The sequence below is a fragment of the Furipterus horrens genome, unplaced genomic scaffold (genome assembly GCF_987537825.1).
Source record: "Furipterus horrens unplaced genomic scaffold, mFurHor1.1.pri manual_scaffold_8, whole genome shotgun sequence".
NCBI classification, from domain to species: domain Eukaryota; kingdom Metazoa; phylum Chordata; class Mammalia; order Chiroptera; family Furipteridae; genus Furipterus; species Furipterus horrens.
The window spans coordinates 17,091,881-17,115,877 of NW_028327178.1; the positions used below are offsets into that span (position 1 = coordinate 17,091,881).

Genomic DNA, 23,997 nt, shown 5'->3' on the forward strand with positions numbered 1-23,997 from the left:
CAGAGCGGCTCAACTAACCGCCACCCACAACTCGGTGTCCGAGCCCCGCCCACACAACTTCCGGTTCCGTCCGCCCTCAAACCCACGCTTTCAGCTGCAGTGTCTGTTTAGTCCAAAGTTTAAGAACATTCGCAGGCGTGATTAAGGGGAACATTAATTACCTGTAGAGGGGGGGCGGGGCCGGGGCTTAGAGAGGCCAGGGATAGGACAGATACGGTAGAGCCAAATCACTCCCTCGACTTGGAAACAGGTAGTCTTTAAAAACAATGCTGTAAGGGAAAAAACCCACTCGCAAGAACGCTGTTTTCTCCACGGCCCATGCCTGTCCCCACGGGATGGCGCAAACAGGGTGCCGTCACAGCGAAAACGAGCTGAGCTCAGGCCGCTGGCAGGCCTGGCCTCGTGGTGAGGAATTAGGTGAAAGGGCGAGGGCGTGCCCTTGCAGGCGCCGCCCCCTGCTCTTAAGGCCCGGGTGTGGGTTGCGGCCCCTCCGCTTTGCCGGAGGAGAACGCCGTGCTGCCATAGGTCGCCGCCGCCATGGCCCTTCTCCGAGGTGAGCCGCCTCCAGCCTCTCCTCACCCTTGTCGGTCTTGCCACCCTGAGTCTGGATTTCGCGTCCGTCTCAGCAGGGACTTGGGGATCCTGGGTTTACAGTTTAGTGTCATCAGCAATAAAGGGGGCTTAAAAAAAAAAAAAAAAAGCACCCAACCCAAAATTGTTTAAGTTAAGGAGAAAACATACTTGTAAGGCGCCGGGACAGTGACTTCGGTGCAATTTGCATTTTAGCGTGAGACCCCGGTTTGCTTGTTCCTGGTTGGAGGTCGTTCCCCTTCCTGCAGTGGTGACCCACCTAGCTGGGGTTCAGCTACGGGAAAGCCAGCGGCGCCGAAACCCGAGGCAGCCTGCGACGCGGGGGTGCGTCACTTAGGGGCGTGCGGCCTCGGGCTCGGTCGCGGGGCGGGCAGGGTTTGCGGGGAGTTCTCTTAGAGCCGTCAGGGGATTTCTGCGCGAGGCACCTGCTCCCCCCAAAATGCTTGGTGGCGTTCTGTTGGAAGACCTGCCTTATCCCCTTTCCTTTCCGTTCCTTTGAGTCACTCCGAGAAAGTGCAGTAACTTGAGTACGTAAATTCCAGGGTTATTAACTTTTAAAAAATTCTATAAATCCCCTTTACATAACAAATGGTCACAATCAATGGAATTTTACTTTTAAGGATATGAAAGTTTTTTCTTATTGTATGCGTCCTTTAAAGAACATTCATGTAGAACATTCTACCATGTATATCAAGGCCCCAAGGCAGGAAACCGGTCTGAGAACCAACATTCTGGTGCCCAGAGCCCTCTGGGCGCTGTGAATCCTGGAGGTGTGGGGTTTTATTCTAAATTCATTGGGAGGGAAACTTTCAAGCAGGGAAATGACAGGATCTGATTTCCACTCTGCCCGGATTTCCTCAGGGCTATAACATTGCCGGAAGAATTTAAGACTGTGGCACAGGTACCAGCCACAACAAACGATGATTTAAACCCGCGTGGGGGGAGGGGAGATTGCAAAGGGTTTAGAGGAAAGGGGGAAGGGGTGGCTTGAGGTGGATTTGGAGATGGATTTGATACAACTTGGTGACAGGTGGCAGGTCAATCAGAAAGACGTCAAGAGTGACCTCAGGTTCTGATGTGAAGAATTGTGTTTGTAACGCTACCACTACCAGTGAGGAAAGCTGGGGAAAGAATGGATTTGGAAGGGAAGACGCGGCACTCACGTGGAGGTGTCAGGTAGGCAGTTGGATAGGGGAATCTGGCTCAGAAGAGCCAAAATGGCTTGTGAATGGTTTAAGTGAAAAACTGATGTTCTGAGACACAATGTCGTGTATCCTGTTTCTACGGTGGGATTTAACTTGTCCAATGCTCTTTCCAACTCTGAATTTACTACATTTAAATAATAAAACAGCACATTGATTTTTTTTTTTTTGTAGATAAGGTGTTCAAAAAACCCAGTTCATTTTAAAAGGTGTATTGTAATGAGAATCTTTAAAAAAAAAATCTTTTTATTATTTCTGCTTAGCATTTTATCAGTGGTTTCTTATAATACAGACCCCTCTGAAAAGCCCAATAAGGGAAAAGAATGTACATCAACACCTGTATTAAGGAAGTATAAAGTATGTAAATTTGTGGTACAGTTTACTATGGTATTAGAACTAGTGCTCATAGTTTTACCCATTCTCCTGTTTTACAGATGAGGACTTTGATGTCCATAAAAGTAAAATAGCTTGTCTATAATGACACAGTTAATTAGTGGCTGTGACTACAACCCAAGCCTTAAGCTTTAAATAGCAATGGTTATTGACTAGATAGACTACACCATAGATGTGCACTTCTCTCTAGAAGCACACCAGGTGCTTGCAGGCCTAGTGGATGAGAGAGAACATGTGACTGACTGTTGTAGGGAAAAGGACACATTTTAATGGGAGCAGGACTGACTTTGGTAAAGCTTGTCATTAATTTATCAAGTTATGGTCAACAAGAACCTAACCCCAGTTTTTTACCAACACCCATCCCAGTGTTTGGTAAGAGGGTCGTACCCAACAGCTATTAATTCTCTTATTGCTCATTAGCTTTGTTGGGAAAGTTTGTGCAGCCCTTCAAGGCAGTAAGGCAGGGCTGCCAAATTATTCGGTTGTCCAAAAAGTCCGTTATTTTTTTTTCCATAATATAAAAGATGTATTTCTCATTTTCACCAATAATTTATTGAGTTGCATATTTTAAGTAGGTCAGCTACCTCCTGCTATTGGCTTCTAGTGGGTAGAGGCCAGAGGTGCTGCTAAACATCTTCCAATGCAAAAGACAGCCCCACAGCAAAGAATTATTTGGGCAAAATGTCAATAGCACCAAGAAACTTCGCAAACCACTTTTGACATGTTCAATTAGTCACAGCACCTTCTCCATGCACTGCACAAACTTTTTTTTGTACTTCAGTTACATTTTTACCTTTCTTGAAAGAAAGCATAAAACGCTGAAATGTTGCATATTTTCTTCCATCTTCAATATTAAAATGGATGCACAAGAATTCACTAAATTTGATAAGTTTTCTATTTAAACGCACGCTAATATGACAGCTGTTACAATACAATTTAACAAAATTGTTTTGAATGAAGTTCAAGACAACTAAGCACTACTAGAGCTGTCTTATGGGGAAAAGACCAAAAGAACTTCTTGATTAACTCAATACTTTAATCCTGAAACTGAATTGGATGCAATAAGCAGTTTTCCTACATTTGTCTTCGTTGCTGTCTGCAGTTGCTCTAATTATAAGCCAATATTTATCTAACAATTAAAAGAAGGCAGAATTCCTGTTTCTCTCCTAATGTTGTTTTTTCTCTACAGTCACATCAGCCACCTTGTCAGGCCCTATCTTGGCGTTCCTGACTCAACTGCACTCTCGATTAATGTCTTTTCACTGTTTTTCAGTTTTTGGAAACCTTTATGAATTTTCAAGGTTGTTTTTTTTTTTTTTTAATCTTCATATGAGGGTGTTTGTATTGATTTTAGAGAAGAAGGGATAGAAAGAGAGGGAGAAGGAGAGAGACAGACAGACATCAATGTGAGAGAGAAATACACCCTGAATGGGGATCAAACCTGCAACCTTTTGGTGTACATGACAGTGCTCCAACCAGCTGAGCCACCAGGCCAGGGCAAAGGCCTTTTAAAATAAACAGGATTTTAGTTTGGTGTTAAAGATGGTTACATTTTAGACCTTTTAACAACCACATAAAATTGGCATCAGATCAAATAATTATTGATATAATATCCAGTTTATGAAGTTACAGGAAGAAATCTTTTAAATTGTTTAGTATTTATTCCTACGCATTCCAGATTATTTTAAAAATATATTTAATAGCATTTTCCCATTCAAAATAATTGTATTTTAGTATTAACCTTACTCACGCTAACCTTTACAGTCTAGAAGCACAAGTAAGAGGTGATATAAGTAAAGGGCGAGTTCTTTTATTTTTATTTTCCCACACACAGTTTTGTAGATATCTCATATTTCCCCATTAGTACCTTCCCCCACAAAAATGATGTCTTAGGTTATGAAGTACAGGCAGAAACTCATGAAATGAAATTTATGGAGAAACATTATGAAATTACCGTCATTGTTTCTGATAAGTCAATAGTCATATACTATCTTATCCCATACCAGTATCTCCTATTATTAACATTTTACATTAGCTTTGGGAAAGTTATCCAAGGCCAAGAGGCTGTGGAAAGATGACAACTCCAAAATTTCATCTAGAGTTTAAGGGAACTTACCGACAGAAGCAGCACCTTAGCAGTGAGATGGTAGAGCTCCACACCCAAGAAAGGGGTGGGGCTTGTAAATATAGCCCAGTGGCACGAGCTTACACAGGTGGCTTGTAGCCAAAGCCACAGGCTAACACAGATGGCTTGTAGCCTCATGGCGCCAGCTTGAGTAAGAACTGTACACTCCAAAGTGGTAATTAACTTAATGGGCCTGTTTATCTATGCAAGACTATTCCCTTCAGGTGATACGAGCCCACCTCAGTCACTTTAAGTACCAGAATCATTCCACCTAATAATTAGTGTGGTACATTTGTTACAATTGATGAGCCAATACTGATAAATTATTATTAACTGAAGTCCATAGTTTACATTAAGGTTTACTTTTTGTATTGTACAATTCTATTTGGTTTTGACAAATTATATAATGACATGTATCTATCATTATGATAAAGAGTAGTTTTATTGCCCTAAAATTCCCTTGTGGTCCACCTATCCATCCCTCCCTCCCCCCTCCCACCCTCATGTAACCACTGATCATTTTACTGTCTCCGTAATGCACCAAATTAATATTTATGGCCTTTTATAAATATTTGAGTATTACATCTGTAAAGAACTAGATATCTTCTAAATTATAGTTATAAATGTTGTGCCTCACATTCTTTTAGACTGTAAATTTCTCAACTGGAATGAAAGGAGAAGCTCAGATTTATTTTTAGGGTAGGTTTAGTTTCTTCTATGGAAAGAGATCACCAGCATAAACGGGGGGATTATACTTAGATACCAGTAGTGGTATAATGTTTGAATGGTCTCAATTATAGGTCAACATGTGGGTACAAATCCATTATCAAAAGTCCAATGGTATCTTGACAAGATGTGGAAGGAGTACTCATAGTTTGGGGGAAACTTAGTGTATGCAGAGGTTTCAGTTATCTAATTGAGACCTGTACTTTATAATAATGTTTCACAGTGAGATTTAAAGCATGTTAAGGGACACTAAGCTGTGATTGCTTACAAACATCTCCTCCTTTCAATAGGTGTGTTTATTGTTGCTGCTAAGCGAACACCCTTTGGAGCTTATGGAGGTCATCTGAAAGACTTCACTGCTACCGACTTGACCGAATTTGCTGCCAGGGCGGCCTTGTCTGCTGGCAAAGTATCACCTGAGACTGTTGACAGTGTTATTGTAGGCAACGTCATGCAGGTTAGTAGGGCAGAGGGTGGGATTCATTCCTGTTGCTTTATTTGATCAATTTTTACAAATAACCCCTTAAATGTCATAATGGTGAATCAGTTAATAGTTAAAATTATTTATATTTGAGTAAATCTTTGATTCTAGAAGCAATGACGTGCATAATTCAAAGGGGCATATATGCTGGAAACTATATATACCTAACTTAGGGTACATTTCATTTTGGGTTTTCTTATGCAGTTGTATCGTGGTATAATTGACACAGCATTGCATTAGTTTTAGGTGAAGAATAAAATGATCTGATTTATTGCTTCTAAATAAATTTCTTCGACTTGTTTGAATTAGTTCTCTCTCAGCCCACCTAAGGAGTGTAACAAACCCAAGCAAAAAAGTTAAAAAAAAAAAAAAAAGACAGTGACCACCCTAAAGCCTTTTTACCTTGGTGAGCCAATTCTTCATATTTTATCAAATTTACTTTAGTTCTCTCTACAGTAAATGCTGTTGTTACTTTTTTTAAAAGTTATTTCTTTTCCTTCCTTCTCAGTGTGGTCCTTGGACCAGGAACATTGCTCCACTAGGGAAATGTTTAGAAACGCAGAATTTCATGCAGTGCTAGACCTATTGATCGAGAACCCACATTTTAACAAAATACTTCAGTAGCATTTTTAAGTTTGGGAAGCACCTCTTACTCTCCTGACCAGTTGTTCATCTCTCCCCTCCCTAGGTCAGCAGGCCTCAGCCTCAGTTTTGCTTATATGTGGAACCTAATGAACAAAATAAACTAACACACAAAATAGACACAGACTGAACAGATAGAGAGCACACTGACAAAGGAGAGAGGAAATAGGAGGCTGGGTGGGTGAAAAATGGGAGGGGATTAAGCGAAGGGAAAAAAACCTCAGACACAACAGTATGGAGATTACCAGAGGGAAGGGGTAGAAGAGGCTAAAGTGGGGATAAATGGTGGTGGGAGACTTTACTGGGGGTGGTGAACGCACAATATAATATACAGATGAGGTATTATGGACTTGTACACCTGAAACCTATATAATTTTGTTGACTAATGTCACCATAATAAGTCCAATTAAAAATTTTTTTTTAAAGTACAGTGGTCCCCTGTTTTCAGGGCATACGTTCCAAGACACTCAGTGATGCCTGAAACTGTAGATAGTACTATGTATTTTATATATATATATATATACATATCTATGATAAAAATTAATTTATAAATTAAGCAGTTTCACGGATAGAAGATTAATTCTTCCTGCGGGTCTTATACGTCAGCATACGGTTTTTTTCTTTCCTTATTAAGTAAAAAACTTCCACTTTTTTACTTAAAGGAAGCACTTTATGGCTTCTTTGCATGTATCTGAATTGCCAACATCACTACTCGTGCCCTTTGGGGCCATTAGTAAGTCAACTAAGTATCACTTGAACACAGGCACTGTAATACCACCATAGTTGATCAGATAATCCAGCTGGGTATGAAGGAACTAAAGGGTAGGGAGCATATACAGCATGGAGACGCTAGACAAAGTGATGATTCATGGCCCAGGCAAGATATGTAGCATGCCATTTAAAACTTATGTTTAGTTCTGGAATTTTCATTTAATATTTTCAGACAGAGGTTGATCATGGGTTATTGAAACGGCAGAAAGTGGAACTGCCGGTAACAGGGACTGCTGTAGTCACTGATGCCCATGCACTGCCTTCAGCCTTTCTGGTTTAATCAGTTTCATTAGGAGCCTGAGCATTAGTGTGTAAATACAACTTTCCTGGTTATTCCAGGATACAGCCAGGGTTGAGAACCACAGCCTCAGATATTCATCTGTTAAGGGACATACTACTCTGAGGGAGCCAATTCCATTTTAAACAGTTTTAATTGTTACAAATTTCTGTCTTCTACTGATGACCAACATAAGGATTCTCATACTTCATAGGTATAAAACCTATAGATCAAATTATAGTTTTTATTTAAATCATAAACACATTTATTATATGAAATATGCTGTACCTGTATGCATTGTGGTCTGCCTTAGAGTCGTATAGTTTATAATTTTTGATAGTTTGACGACATTTCCATATATTTTGTCCTTAATTCCTAGATTTATAGAGGAAGTTCTTTTTCTTTTCCCTCTGTTCCAGAGTTCTTCAGATGCGGCGTACTTGGCAAGGCACGTTGGTTTGCGTGTGGGTATCCCAAAAGAGACCCCCGCTCTCACTCTTAATAGGCTCTGTGGTTCTGGATTCCAGTCCGTTGTGAGTGGATGTCAGGTATGGGCAAACACTAATTATATTTAATTCTCTGAAATACGTTAAAAGCTTTAGAGAAAATGCCCCACTTCAATATAACACTAGATTTTTACTTGTGCTTATTAAGAAAGGTCAGTATTTGATATTTGGGAAGATTCACAACAAGAAAATCATTTCTTAAAAGCTAATAATGAACTTTGAAGATATTACGCTAAATGGAACAAACCAGTCACTAAGGACAAATACTGTATGATTACAGTCAGAAGAGGTGCTTAGAGCAGTCATATGCATAGAGACAGAAGGTAGAATGGTGGTTGCCAGGGCTGGAGAGAGAGGATGAGGAGCTAGTGGTTAGTGGGTACAGAGTTTCAGTCCGGGAGGACGGAAGGACTCCTGGAGATGGATGGTAGTTGCACAGTGATGTGAATATACTTAGTGGACTTTATGCTTAAAATTGGTTAAAGTGAATTTTATGGTATGTATTTTTAATCCCAGTTTTTGAAAGAGCTAATCATGACTCATCATTATGCTCAATATCTCACTTAATCTTCACAACTATCTTATGAGGCAAGACCTACTTTTATTCCCATTTTATAGGCAAGAAAACTGATTATTAAAGGCATTAAAGTTACTAAGTCTGTGAGGCAGTTTGAAACATTGAATAAAGACTGTAAGACTAGGAAGAGATTTGGAGATTTTAGGAGAAGATAAGAAATAGATCTTATAAAAGGAACTAAGTGGTACTGTTGGTAGAAGTACAAACTACTCTCTCCTGCACTACCCAGTGAGGGGCCCACACGGTGTTGTTCCCAGTCCCCACATAACTTAAAGGGAAACTTTCACAAAGGCTGGAGGCCTTGATGTCCTGCAAATGAAGGAGAGGATGTCCTCCAGTTCCTTGCCACAGGAACCCACTTAAGTGGCACCAACCTTGACTTCCGAATGGAACAGGACATCTACAAAAGGAAAAGTGGTGGCATCTACATCATAAATCTGAAGAGAACCTGGGGAAAGTTTCTGCTGGCAGCTCGTGCCATTGTTGCCATTGAAAACCCCGCTGATGTCATTGTCATATTGTCCAGGAACACTGGCCAGCGAGCTTGCTGAAGCTTGCTGCTGCCCCTGGAGCCACGCGGACCACCGGCCACTTCACTAACCGGATCCAGGCAGCCTTCCGGGAGCCGAGGCTTCTGGTGGTCACCGATCCCAGGGCGGACCACCGCGTCTCAGCGAGGCGTCTTATGCCAACCTGCCTGCCATCGCTCTGTGTCACACAGACTCTCCGTGCTGTGTGGACATCGCCATCCCTTGCGACAAGGGGGCTCACTGTGGGTCTGAAGTAGTGGACAGTGGCCCCAGAAGTTCTGCACACGTGCTGTGCCGTCTCCCATGAACAGCCATGGGAGGTCACGCCTGGTCTCTGCTTGCACAGAGACCCTGAGGAGATGGAGAAGGAAGAGCAGCCACTGCTGAAAAGGCTGTGACCAAGAGGAATTTCAGGGTGAATGGGCGCTCTGGCTCCTGAGGTCACAGCTGCTCAGCCTGAAGTCGCTGGCTGGTCTGAAGGCACAGGTGCCCTCTGGGCCCGTGCGGCAGTTTTCTGCTGAAGCCTGGAGCACTCAGCCTGCCACGAAACTGGTCTGCAGGCCCCACTGCGCAAGCCGCTGCATGGGTAGCAACAACCACTGGGTGCTTAAGCTGGTCTTCCACAAACTTCACAGAATGGAAATAACGTTGACGGAAAATAAACAGTTTCCAAAAGGAAAAAAAAGTACAAACTACTATGACCTTTTTAAGGGATAATTGGGCAAATAGATTTGTTCCCTTGTCTTTATTTTATTACAAAATAAAAAAATACAGATACCTTGTAATGAATAAATTATTTCTATAACAATGTATTTTAAATAGTGATCCTGATTTTCCTAGCAATCATTGCAAACATTGGGTTCTTGGAGGCTTGGGATTTGCTTCATTTTTGAGAAGTGCAAAGAGTAGAAAGAGTTGAAAGAATGAAATGAGTTCTTTTTAATGAGTCTCCTAGGTTAACTTGGTTCTATTAAATCTGTGGTGCCCTTCAGATTCATCCATTAATAAGATAAATTTTACTTTTGCCTTTTTAAAGTGTTTGTTCTTTATTATCTGCTGGCAATCTGTACATTTATTCCAGACAATATCTGCTGATTTTTAAGATTTTTCTTGAGTTAAGAATTACCATTGCTTAGCAGGCAGGATTTGTTACGCGGGCACAAATGATTGAAGACTCCGTGTTTTTTCCCATTGTGACTTGGGAATGGATACTTTAGTATTTGCTTTAAGATTACTTTAGAAGTATTACCTTTTGAAATATCATAAGCTAGGATAGTTACTTATTAGACTTAGTTCACTGCTTAACATGGACTTTTTAGTACGCACTTCTGTCACAGTAAAAGGGTCTTGTTGTTGTTCATTTGTTTTTAAATAGGAAATCTGTGTCAAAGATGCTGAAGTTGTCCTGTGCGGTGGGACTGAAAGCATGAGCCAGGCTCCCTACTGTGTCCGAACCGTGCGTTTTGGAACCAAGTTTGGATCAGATCTCAAGGTTGGAATGATTAAAAATTTTTAAAATTATTCCTCAAGCTATTAATAATTTTAATAGTACCATTCTGGGGGAGAGAAAACTAGTTTTGAAACCAGTGTTGTTAATAGGGGTTAGCAAGATATAAATGATTAGAATTTCGTAAGTATTTCAAAACTATTTTGGTTGTTAGTTTTGACATTTTAATCCACATAAAATTAGACTTCATCTTAGCATCTTAGCAAACCTCTGGTAGTGGAATTAACACTCGGGGAAACAGAGGAAGGGAAGAAGCAGATCCAAAGATGAGCAAAGGCTGAATTAATCTCTACCAAATAAGTAGTAAACCAAGTAATGAAATCTTCACCATGATTTATGGAAGTTTTATTTCTGGAGTAATCTGCATTGAATAGATTTCTTCATCACAGAAAACATTCTCTTTGAACATAGTCTGTTGTCCCATATCAGTCAGATAAAAGCCGATCCTTTCACCTTTGAGAGCTACAACAGGAGAATGATCGTGCTGATGAAGATTGGTAGATAGTACGCTGTCCTTTCCATATTAAAGGGCTAATGGTGTTTTTTTTTACATTCTCAGCATTTTTCAATTGTAAATGATTGATTTACACTGTTGATTCAGTTTTTCACCTGGCCTTTTTGAAAGTTGAAAGCAATAAGACTTAGAAAGGATGAGAAAGTTTTAGACACCAAATTTGAGAAAACCTTTGGAAAGGTAGGCCAACAGGTGAGGCAAGTAGAGAAAACAGATGGGGCAGCCTATTCAGAGACTGACTGGATAATAAGTAACAGCTTTTTCTGTTCCTCAAGAAGCCAGTCCCAGGTTCTTTTCAACTTCATAGTGATGGGATCAGCTGTTCCTATCACTTGAGGGCACAGGAGGGACAAGGAGCACAGATAGACTCCTTCCTACAAGGCCCATAACTGTGATTTACAAAGTTGGCTACAGGGAAGCATTGCATGAGGACTCCATGTTAGGTTTCTTACAAAATGTAACCTTGAAGGGTATTGATTGTAGAATAACTTCCTGTGTTCTCACCCTGCACAGTTAGCACTATCGCTCTCTTTAGAGCCCCAACCTTAGAGAAAGAGGAAAATACAGTGATCCCTCACTTATCACGGGTATTATGTTCTAGACACCACAAAGTAGGAACCTTACATTTATTTTAGTATTTATATATATTTTAAGGCTTTATAAACCCTTCCCACACACTTATAAACCATTCCCAGTCCCTTATTAACCTTTCCCACCCCCTTATTAACCTTTTCCACACATTTATAATCACTACTTATGTTCTTAAACATATTCTACACTCTTAAACCTACGTAACTTTAACAACATACGTATACAGTACCGCAAAATCCCGCGATATAGCAAAAAATCCACGATAAATAATTAAATATTATATTTTAAAAAATTCCACGATAAAGTGAACTGCAATACAGAGAGGGACTGCTGTATGTCATTTTATTATGTCGTTGGATGTTTCTTTTACATGTGCCAGGACTGAATATGAATCGTAGTAATAATAATGCTTTCAGAAAATCTCATTTTACTTTTGTTGATTGGAACTGTTAATTATTTAAATTTAAATAAATTATAGCATATTACTTTCAGAAGGGATGCTTTAAGAAATCACTTTATTATTAATATCTTTTAATAGCTGGAAGATACTTTGTGGGCAGGATTAACAGATCAGCATATCCAACTCCCCATGGGAATCACTGCAGAGAATCTTGCTTCAAAACATAAAATAAGCAGAGAAGACTGTGACAAGTACGCCCTGCAGTCACAGCAGAGGTGGAAAGCTGGTCAGTGAACTTGGATATTACAAATAGTCAGAACAAAAAGAACTGTAGAGGGGTGGGGGTTGGGGGGATAAAATGGGTGAAGGGAGGGAAAAGGTACAAACGTTTAGATATAAAATAAATCAGTTCAGGGTATAGAATGTACCGCATGACGTCTGTGGTTAATAATACTGTATTACGTATTTGACAGTTGCTAGGAGAGTAGATCTTAAAAGTTCCCATCATAAGAAAAAAGTTCTTTTGTAACTTCCTCCTGGTGACTGTTGTTAACTAGACGTATTGTGGTGATCGTTTTATAATATAGACAAATATCGATTTATGTTGTTATACCTGAAACTAATATAATGTTATGTGTCAATTTTACTGAAATTAAAAAAACTATAGGAAAGATTTTTATCTTTTCAGATAACGATCATATAATAATAGTGTAAAATTGAACCTTTTAAAAGTCACATTTTGGGGTTTGTTTGTTTTTTTAAGGTATTAATGATTGCAAATTTAACCGGGAACGTTAATATGACTTAAAAAGCGGTATTGTTAATTGGCCCTACCCGTCCTGGTACTGTGGTCTGTAGACCACTCTGAGGGCTGTGATACACTCTATTAGGGACGATGGCTCACTGGGGCTCTGGGACAGAGGATGTCCTCCTCCGTAGGCATACTGTATTCACAAGGAGGGGATGTTATGTTTGGAAAAGGCTCATTGGGTATCCTCCCATGCTGCCCGCCTCCTGTTCCTCATTGAGAATCATTGCACCTGACTCGGAGTCTTGGCGCTGGTCCGAGGCCCTGCCGGTGCCCTTGTGCAACGCTGCACGCTGCTGATCAGCCACCTCAGAAGAGCAACATGGCAGAAGTTCTTTTCTCAGTGTGGTCAGTTGAAGAAATGTGTAGTCTTCTGAAAAATATTTTTGAAATTTAACTCGTAGAAAACAAATGGAAACTCTTATTTAGGGCGTTAAATATTTATGTGGCTTCCGTCCATCTTAGCATTTCAGAGGGAGAAATGGAATGGAGCTGATGTCATCCAGCTCTTGGGTGGTTTTTACTTACATATTCATATAAAATGGAAGGGTATTGCCTAGAGGTAAAGAGCTATTGGTTCTATTTCTAGTTTTGCCACATACATGTTATCTGACCTCAGTCAAGTCATTGATTTACTGACCATCTGTAAAAACAGAGATAAATATGCGAAGAGATAAAAAAATATTTGCCTTCCCAATTTTTGTAATAGAGTTGTTGTGAAAACCCACTAAGGGAAATGTTTAGCCTGCTCTAAAGTATCATCAAAACTAAGATGGTTATTATTCCTGACGTACCCTGTTTTTGAAACTCGGGATTACTGTAGTCCTCTGTAGTCAGTAGAGGTGGAAGTAGGTAAGCTGGCTCACTTAGAACTGTGCTGGTGATCACCCATATAATTTCTTCAGGTCGCTTGTCACTCAATTTCAGGCATAGATTACTTGGTGGCTTGGGCAACTTGGTCACTTTTTTTTCTTACTGTGCCAAGAAAACTTAACATGCGAGCTGCCCTCTTAACCTTTTAAGTGTATGATTTAAAGTGTATGATACATTATTGTTGTGCAGCTTGATAACTTTTTAATTACTTCTTATCTTGCCCAGAGAAGTATAAAAAGGGCAATTAAATCCATTTCACATCATTACATGTGTAGCTAATAGACAAATACTGCTAAGGTTCCAGCAGTACCTTGTAAAGAAAATCAAAATTATAATTTAAAAAAAAGGTAATAAATAAAGAGGGGCAAACTGCATCTGCATAGATGTGTGCTAATATCTTCACTCCCCCGATAGGCAAGGGAAGTTATGTAAGTAATAAAGGCTTATATTAAAGTAGGCTGTGAGGCGAGGGTAGACCAGAAGTTCAATTGAAGGGTCTGTTTGATATAGTTTCTTTTCCTGTTTTCCTTCTTTCTTCCCCATTCTTATGATAGTCTTTCAACTATTTCAGCTAATGATGCTGGCTACTTTAATAATGAGATGGTACCAATCGAGGTGAAGACAAAGAAAGGGAAACAGACAATGCAGGTAGATGAGCATGCTCGGCCCCAAACAACCCTGGAGCAGCTGAGCAAACTGCCGCCGGTATTCAAGAAAGAAGGAACCGTTACCGCCGGGAACGCGTCGGTAGGTCACGTCACTGATTATCTGAAACTCTTCCTGATGTGTTCAATGCAAAATAATCGTGCAGTATCTTTTGGATACTTTTCATACTAGTCTTTAATTATTTAGCTTAAACTAATAGAGTTCAGATTTTATTAATTTGGGTTTTCATAGTTCAAAAGACGAGTATTTTAGGTAGGGGCCCGTATGTAATACCTTCAGTCTCTTAGTCTTTTCAGAATGTTAGAAGGAAATCTACCTGGTTTCTTATTTAAGTTTTCATACTTTTTTTCATAGTTTTTTTGTATACTTTTGTGTACAATTCATCAGATTTCTTTTTACATATACCGACATCTGGAAATAAGTTTTTCCTTGACATTCTTTCCTGTTTTCACATAGTGAAGATGTATTCTGTGCCTAAAGCAATCTCTCTAATACCACCAGGGTTACTACTAGTACAAATTATGGCACTGCTTCCTACATATTGCCATCATCCTAATAGTGCTGCTCCATTAGTTCAAAGTTTGATTTACTGGATTCTTTATGCTCTAGTTATCCTTCTGTTTTTGTTTCCAAGGGTGTATCTGATGGTGCTGGAGTTGTTATCATAGCTAGTGAAGATGCTGTCAAAAAACATAACTTCACACCACTGGCAAGAATCGTGGGCTATTTTGTGTCTGGATGTGATCCCTCTATCATGGGTATTGGTAAGTTTCTAGTGAACAAACTGGTTCTGTTATATTTCTGGAGAGATAAATCTTCTCTGGCATTCTGATTCCAGAAACAGCCAAATCAAGGTCGCCAGTCTTTTAAGAAAAACTGTTAGTCTCAGTAGGAAAACCAAGACCATGTACACTCCTGTGGGCAGTAATCATGTCTTATTGTCCATTTGAGATATTTAAAATTAACAAACAGACCCCTGACTGATGTGGCTCATTTGGTTGAGCATTGTCCCATAAAGTGAAAGGTCACCAGTTCAATTCCCAGTCGCGGCACATGCAGGGTTGTGGGTTTGGTCCCAGATGGGGTGCAAATAAGAGGCAACCAATTGCTATTTCTCTCTCTCTTCCTCCCTCCCTTCCCTCTAACAATAAATAAATAAAATCTTTAAAAAACAAAATTAAAAGACAGAAAATTAAAGAGAAGAATTACAAGTTACTGACAAGATAAAAGAAAATGTGAGACGGGAGAAATCGTGGGGCAAAATGGAGAAGGCTGTAAGTAAAGCAGATAAACATCCTGTCGGGTATTCTGTGGGTGTTCATTAATGTATCTCATTTAACCTTTCTGGCTCTAGTAAAAGTGAGACTTCCGAGTGCATGAGAGAACTGAGGCTCAGGGAGGTTGTCTTACACAGTTGCAGACCAGAAGGCGATGGAGCCAGGGGGTGACTCCGGGTCTCTCCAAGTCAGGGACTCTTTTCACTCTGTTGTCTCAGGAAGTGAGAGTAATGCTGGCCTGTCTCAGCTGAGGCTTAATGGGAAAATGAAGAATTGTAAACAATGTTTCTCAATTGGCAAAGTACTTGCAGGAGATTTACAACTTCCTACAAGTGTGTATAGTCTTAGCTGGACAAGTATGAATTAGAACAAAAAACTTTCTGCTGAATGCACTCCTAGGAACTGCAGTGCTGCTGAATTTTAGGAGTTCCTGTCATTCTCTGGGGAAACAGGGAACCAATTGGGTACCTCACAAAAATAAAACTGGTGCCCACAGGTTCTGGTCTATCCCATCTGTCCCCTCGTACCCCAAGGAGAAGCCTGCCCTAGGGTAGAGATTCAGATTCTTGGTAGGTCCAAAGATTTTTCTATGAGCTTAGGCCATTTTTTTAACTAACTACATTTTTTTAACACATTTTTTTAGAGGTTTTATTTATTATTTTTAGACATAATGGGAGGAAGAGAAACATTGATGTGTGAGAGAAACATTGATCAGCTAGCTGCCTCTCGCACGCCCCCCGAGTGGGGACGTGGCCTGCAGCCCCGGCATATGCCCTGACAGGCGACCTTTTGGTTCACAGTCTAGCACCCAACCACTGAGCCACACCAGCCAGGACCTAAATTGGTTTTTGAAGTAGGTCCCAGGATAGAAGGGGGATGACTTGTGGCTGACCTGCCTTCTCCAAGATCCTGCCCTTTAAGCCTCCAGGTCCTGCCCTCATGCCGCTGTGGGACTAAGTTAACACCCAGCATGTTAGCTGATATGTCCTGTACAGAATTTCTAAGAAAGAAGACTGCCATGTCCATACCTTGTCATCTTTCACTGTGTTGCGAATTATGTCACCCAAACCTGCAGACTGTGTAAATATGTAAACATCTGTTAAAAATCAGCTTTTTTCTGTTACAGTCTTAAAAGCTTATTAGCGTTCAGCTCCCCACTATCAGCAAAGCATGGCTTTTGTCACAGAGATGGAAGGTAGCTTGAAAAATGAAATATAGTGGAACCTCACTTCACGAACTTAATTTGTTCAAAAAGCGATTTGTTCAAAAACTGAATCTCCTTTGTTTGTTGCCTGAGAGATGTGTGATTGATTATACAAGTACCAGCGTGAGAGTGTTGTTGGGACTTGAAGTTTTGTTAGACAACTGAGACATTTTTTTCCATGAACAACTTGGTCGAGAACCAAATTGTTCGAGAACCAACGTGTTTGAGAACCGAGGTTTGGCTATATCTGCTTATCGGTATGGCATTTATCACTTCAGTGTCTAGAGCAGTGTTCCCAGCCCCAAATGGTCATCAAAATTCACCGGTATCCCCTCTCCACGTGAATCTGTTTTACTAGCTGCAGGGCGGAGCCTCTGAAAATGGGATTTTTTTTCAGTGTACCTAGATGGATTTGGTGATGATCATTCAGATTTACCTGATATCGGCAAGAGTGATTCTGTAGTTCTTTTTCAGTTTAACCTCATTTAATAGGTTCTGATACATGAAAGTAGCAAGTAAGCGAAAACATGTAGTTTGCCTTTCTTCTATTTCAGGGCCTGGATGTTTCCGGTTAGTACAGTGACTGCGTTGTGGAGGGATTGTCTTTTTCCTCCAGGTTTGACCAAAGCTATATGTGGATGCCAAGTGTCCCACAGTGTCAGGTGTCTGCTTCATCTAGACAGCTCGTCTCTCAGCTATAGTACAGGATTAAACGAGGTACCAGCAGAAGAACACTGGATGAATAGCAGGGAGAATAGATAATTGAGTATCTGATGGGGATGGGTTCGTCATTCGAATTCCTAAGAGTAGTTGTTCCTCAGTTATACACTGAACATAGAGCAGTCGTAGCCCGGCGGTGCGGCTGCAGACCCAGAAACGGGAGGCCAGGACTCGAAGAGAACAGTGATGGCTCTGACAAAGGACACAGTGATGGACCTTGTGCTCCCTCGAACTCCCCGCCCCCAACCCATGGGGCAGCAGTGGTGGGGGTTGGTGGGCAGAATTTTGAGCTTCTTCAGCCAGAGCAGCTCTACCTTTTTCTAGACTTTATTTGTAGAAAGGATTTGAATACTCATGAAGAAAAAGGTCAAAAACCACTTCAGAGCACTTATGATGAGATGCTCAAAAAGGTGCCCAAGGTCACACAGCTATTAATGATTGCAGCCAGGACTAGAAATAGAGTTTCCTTTTCCCAACAAGGATGCTGTACCTTCCTGAGCCCCAGTAAATAACAGAGTGGTATGGGAACAGTCCTTTAAGAGTCAAGTTGTGGCCTAGCATGTTGTTACAATTGCCTGTAACAATTTTGAGTTCCCGTGAACACATTGAGTCATGCTTACTGTGGTTATAAAGACAGGGAAATATGTACAATAGTTTTACTCCCTCAGCTTTTAGTTCTGTGTATCTTTCCCCTGTAGAATACTTCATCCTCTGACCATGTTGGGTAGCTGATGCTCTACTATTGACTATCCATCCCATTTTCATGCCTTAGAGACACAAAGAGAACCTGGAATTAGATTCTGTATTAAATCAGTAGCCAGTGCAGAATGGGTGCTTTGCATTGAAAAGCATGGCCCTACCAATTTGCAGACTGTTGTCCAAAAAAGCGTGTTAATTAGGTGACAAAAAGAATTACATTATATTTGGATTGCATTATGCTTTTCTTATAAAGACTGATTTCCCATTTTACCTTGACTATATTTGTGAAGCTTGTTGCAGAATATTTGGCTCCTTGAATTCAACAGAACATAGCACATATTTTTCCTTTGAGACATTTATGGCAATTTTATTCTTTTGGAACAGATAAAGAAGTAGATACTCATCCCTAGTCAGATTTTTTTACCTCTATGGGAAAAAATGAATTAATTTAAAAATTATGAGCAATGTTAAACTATCATTGGTGATCATCAGAACTCTGGGAGCTAAAGTTGTATTGTGTGGATTTATATTTCTTCAGTGGTGTTTATGTTTTATTTAAACTCTGCCTACTGTTGGGGTTGTAAATGTCTCCATGCCTTTTTCCTGCAGTGCTTCTTCTCTTGCTAGGCCTATAGAGAGAGGCTGCTGCTATTTCTTCTCTATCGCCCAAGTGGGCCTGAAAATTCAGAGTGTAGGCATGATCACTTCTATACTGAGAATGCATGTGATTTGTATCCCAGGAGAGCATTCCACCTGCTTCGCCACTTGATATTAAGTATGATCTAAAAATGACTGCAGAATCCCATATATGGCTCCTTTGGCTGTTAGAACTCTTAACACCACTTACGGCAGAACTTTTCATGTAAGTCTCTCATCTACGATTTGGCTGCAGAAACAGCTGTTCACCTTGGTCTCGGTTTTTGTTTCTTTATTGTCACGTCATTTCATCGCGTGCTGTCAAGGTAGCAAGATTTGTGGCTACTGACAACTGTCACATTATTTACCTGTTTGGGAAAGATGGACAGATTTGATACGTAAACAAATGCGAGATGACGTTGATTTTTGTTCTAATATAGGTCCTGTCCCTGCTATCAATGGGGCACTGAAGAAAACAGGACTGAGTCTTAAGGACATGGATTTGGTAGAGGTAAGTGTCCTACTTTTTTATGAGTTGAATGAACCACCAACTTCTGCAGCATAAATGGCTCCAGTCTAGTATCTTATAGCTCTTTTTGTTTTAGTACTGTTAGCCTTTCCAAATGATGCACATCTGAAAAAGTATTACTTGATTTATGTTGGTACTTTTCCTTACCTAATTAAAATGTTTTTTTTTTAATATTTGAATAATTAAAACAGGCTGATTTCTCCTGCTAAGGTATAAATTCCTGGAAAAATCTTAGGACCTTGTAGACTACTACATTTTAGACTATTAATGTGCTTGTTGAACTGAAATGATTTCTATATAAAGTGGGGGAGAAACAAGTAACCCTATTTTATAGATTAAAGTGAAAAAATACAAGTAAAGAAGTGCCCTAATAGGAAAACAATGTCTGGTGCCAAATCTAGAAGTTTCTTGTCCTCCCCCAACCCCCTGAAATGTAGAAGTCGACAGGAGGGTAAAGGAGCATGTGTGCAGCCGGGATTCGATGGTCCATCTAGCTCCAGAACCTGTGGCCTCTCTGACGTCCTACTGCCTCTAGTATTCATTTATAATATTACTGAGGATTCTTTTCCCTAAAGGATGCATTTGACTTAAAGTGCCATTTTCAAACCTGATATTTTTTACAGGGAACAACTAAAGATAAGACAACCTTGCAAGGTAATTTAAGTAAGAAAAATAAAGCAGCAAAACTAGCTATCAGTGGGACCGAACAATTCTCAGTTAGAAATCATTTGTGAGTAAGGATTTTTATCAGTATTCTTATTGCTTTGAAGGTGAATGAAGCTTTTGCTCCCCAATACTTGGCTGTTCAGAAAGGTTTGGATCTTGACCCAAGTAAAACCAATGTGAATGGAGGAGCCATTGCTTTGGGCCACCCACTGGGAGGATCTGGATCAAGAATTACTGCGCACCTGGTTCATGAATTAAGGTACTTGCTAGAAATTGTGGCATTTCAGGTTTGCCTCTTTTGTAGACAGGCATGGATTTAGGTTTCTCCTGAACAATCCCAACATATTTTCATTCTTTCTCAGATCCCCTTGCACTGCGTCTCACCAGGAACCAGTTACTTGGGCCCCCTTTTCAGCTGACCTTATATAGATGACTCTGCTGACTTGTTAGCAGCCCTGCTCTTGGGAAGCATGCTGGTCCTCGTGCCGGCTGTGTGTTCCCTCGGGGATCAGCGGGCCTAAGATAACATTATTTAAGAAAGCGGGGAAAATACTGAGAGGGTTCTTACCTAGAGGCTGTCTTTTTTTTTTTTTTTTTTAATAATTTATTTATTTATTTATTTTATTTTATTTTTAGAGAGAGAGGAAGAGAAACATCACTGTGTGGTTGCCTCTCACTCGTATCCCCAACTGGGGACCTGACGTGCAACCTAGTCATGTGCCCTGACTGGGAATCGAACCAGCGATACTTAAGAGGCTGTCTTTTAAGAAACCTAAGCAAACTGATGATTTGAATCTGACCTGAGTTTTCCCTTCCCTGTTTCCAAGGTTCCAGGAGGAGCCTTCTGTGTGTCTGATACTTTTCCATTTTGATAGTAGAGCTTCTCCTTCTGCTACTGCGTATTTTGGATCATTTTGCTCTCTTAGTAGGAAAATTGCAAGTGAAACCAAATATGTCAAGCCAAAAAAAATCACGTTGGCTCCCTGTTAGGTTAAGGTAAATAGGACTCTTACTTCACTTCATGATTCATTGAGTTGAAATGAGTGATTGATGTGCACAAAAATAACTCCTGATGGTTTTCTCAAGGTCATTCCATCAAGACCGAGGAACGAAAACAGATGTTCTTTAAAGGAGTCTTAATTTTTATGAAAGGGACATGAATGTTTCTAAATTATCTGCTTTTCACATGGACAGATTTCACTAATTACACTTATTCTGAGGTTCCATAAAAATCTAAAACCATATAAATCAAAGGGGCTGAATGTTTACTCTCCCTTTCTCAACTTCCCGTTCATCTCAGGTACCTCATACCCTCCTACCCCCACCCCGGTTGTACAGCATAGCTAAGCTTTTTTTTTTTTTTTTTTTTGGCTGGGACAGTAAGTTTATTGTTGTCTTTATCTGAAAAATCTCCACAGAAAATTGTTTGGTTTACTAACTCTCAGCAGCTCATTTTTCTGGGCAGGGGACATTTTGGGATGTCCCATCTCTTCTTCTTAACTTCTTCCTTAGGCATATCCTCAGAGACTGAATTCTCTCACACCGCAGCATGAGCATTCTTGTACATCTCCTCCATCATGTCTGCAGTTATGTTGTTCTTTACGTATTAAGAGAATTGTTTCTTGTAAGCATCTTCTTCTTCATTAGGTAACACATATAATCTGCAGCGTTCGGACCCATGATGCGCTTCTGAAGCCCTTCTGCATTGAATCCCTTGCTTTCTGAACCATAACCCAGGAGTGGCTTGGCACCGTGAGAGTTAGACAAGCCTCCATCCACAGCTCCCTGTAAGGCCCCCAAAACTTTACTTCCAGTAGTAGTTCTGGCAAGCCCTGCATCCAGATTATAGCAAGTGAAGGCACCGAATTGACCATCCATACTTTCCACATTGTACCCACCTCCAGTCACCTCCACTTGGCCCTCATAGATCTTGTCCATGCCAGGCCTCCTGAGAAGCCTGCAGACCAGCTGCAGGCCAGGAAATGTGCCACAGCATAATTTGTCAGGCCAGCCTTCACACCATACACGGGGAGTTCAGGAGCATGAGGCACACAGACTATCATTATCCTCTTCCATACGGACGTAAGCAACCTGACAAATGATACCTCTGTTGGCAACGTGAACTGTTATCCTGTATCTGGGTGTGTTGTACTTATTTTTAACCTAGATCACCAGTGTTTCCAGGCTTAGTAATCAGTTTTATCCTCTCATCAACTTCTAAATTTCACCTATATCTCTAGAAGTAGACTTTATAGTTGACAATTTTAACAAAATCCTGTGGATGGGACACCTGTGTCCTGGCTCGCCACCACAACTTTTTTTAATATAAATATCCAGCTTTCCTAATTCTTCCTCCTGTTGTGTCTATAATATTGAGGATTGGGGAAAACATTGAGACAATGCGCTGAATGCAAATGAATGATACAGATGTGGCCATTAGTATTCTATTTAATTAATTATCTAATTAGGTCTGTAGATGGAGTTGATTTCAACCATTGCTTTCTTCCCTAGGCGTCGAGGTGGCAAATATGCCGTTGGATCAGCTTGCATTGGGGGTGGCCAAGGCATCGCAGTCATCATTGAGAACACAGCCTGAGAGCACAGAGCCCACCACGTACTGGGCTGGGCCAGGCCTTGGTGACCCAGGTGACTTCGCGAGCAGCTGCAGAAGTGGCCATGCCCTGCCCCTGGAAGTGACTGAGTTTCACCAAAGGAGCCCCTGCCAGGATAAGTGCTCTCAGATTGACACCAGATACCATGTATTTCTGAACTAAAGCCCAATCACAGAGAGCCTTCAGAGGAATTATATTCTTGCCAAATAATCACCACTTACACCTTAGATAATATGACCGCAAGGAAATTGAATAAATATTGCCTTAAACTCAGCTAATCCTCTCCTCTCATTTCTTGTATTTTTTAAAATGTAATTGTGGTAATATACACATAACATAAAATTTACTGTCTTCACCGTTTTTAGGTGTACAGTTCAGTGGCATTCAGAGCCCTCGCATTGTTGTGCAACCATCATCCCAACACTGACATTATGTAACTAGTAAACAATAACTCCCATTCCTCCCTCCCTGCAGCCCCTGGCAACCACCACTCTGCTTTCTCTCTCTGAATTTGACTACTCGAGATACCTCATGTAAGTGGAGTTATGCAGTATTGGCCTTCTTGTGACTGGCTTATTTCACTTAGCGCGATGTCCTCAAGCTTCATCTGTATTGTAGCATGTATCAGAATCTCCTTTTTTAAGGCCAAATAGTACTCCATTGTATGTATATACCGCATTTTGTTTATTTATTCATTGTCAGGGGCCATTTAGGTTGCTGCCCCTTCTTGGCTACTGTGAAGAGTGCTGCTGCCTTGCTTTCAGTGCTTTGGGGTATATGTCCAGTAGGGGAATCTCTGGATAAATATAGTATTTTTGTTTTTTTTCATATTTGTAGGAATTGCCCTACTGTTTTTCATAGTGGCTATACCGTGTTATGCTCCCATCAACAGGGCATAGGGTTTCAGTTTTTCTACATCTTTGCCAATACTCGCTATTTTCTGTTTGTTCTCATAGTAGCCAGCCTAATGGGTATGAGGTGACATCTCATTGCAGTTTTGAGTTGCATTTCCCTAATTACAGTGATTTGAGCATAATTTTCTGTGCTTATTGGCCACTCGTATATCTTTCCTTGGAGGAATATTTTTCAAGTCCTTTTCCCATATTTTAAATTGAGTTATTTTGTTGTTGTCGTCTTGGATTATTTTTTAATATTTTGAAAACCAGTTTAATTTGTGTGTTGAGCGATGTTCATAACTCATCCTGAGATAAATGTGCAAGGAACAAAATTACTGAACTTAGTCTTGATATTAATAAATGATACCATATTAAATAGTTCTTCCCTTGAATAAAGGCGGTGCTGATTATGTATTTTAACTCTTCAAGTACATTCGAGTGGAAACAGCTTCCTTAAGGAAGATTTATGTTCATTTTAAGGACCATTTTTTAAATGGAAAATATGGGGCTGAGGAAAGGCTAGAAGTCACGTCTCAGAAGAAAGCACGTGACAGCCCTCTTCTCCCCCCACCAGTACT

The 23,997-nt window shown here is 40.4% G+C and overlaps 1 protein-coding gene and 1 pseudogene across 1 annotated transcript; one reads left to right on the top strand and one right to left on the bottom strand.

Annotated features, from left to right (window-relative positions):
• Nucleotides 1-471: 471 nt before the first annotated feature.
• On the top strand, nt 472-22,796 carry ACAA2 (acetyl-CoA acyltransferase 2). The gene is made up of 10 exons (XM_090285532.1): nt 472-553; nt 5,328-5,494; nt 7,628-7,756; nt 10,197-10,313; nt 11,972-12,119; nt 14,086-14,261; nt 14,815-14,944; nt 19,157-19,227; nt 20,016-20,170; nt 22,423-22,796. Exons 1-10 carry the CDS (start codon nt 538-540, stop codon nt 22,505-22,507), a joined length of 1,194 nt encoding a protein of 397 aa, XP_090141658.1. The 5' UTR covers nt 472-537; the 3' UTR covers nt 22,508-22,796.
• On the bottom strand, nt 21,309-22,348 carry LOC150002568 (large ribosomal subunit protein uL18 pseudogene; annotated as a pseudogene).
• Nucleotides 22,797-23,997: the final 1,201 nt, after the last annotated feature.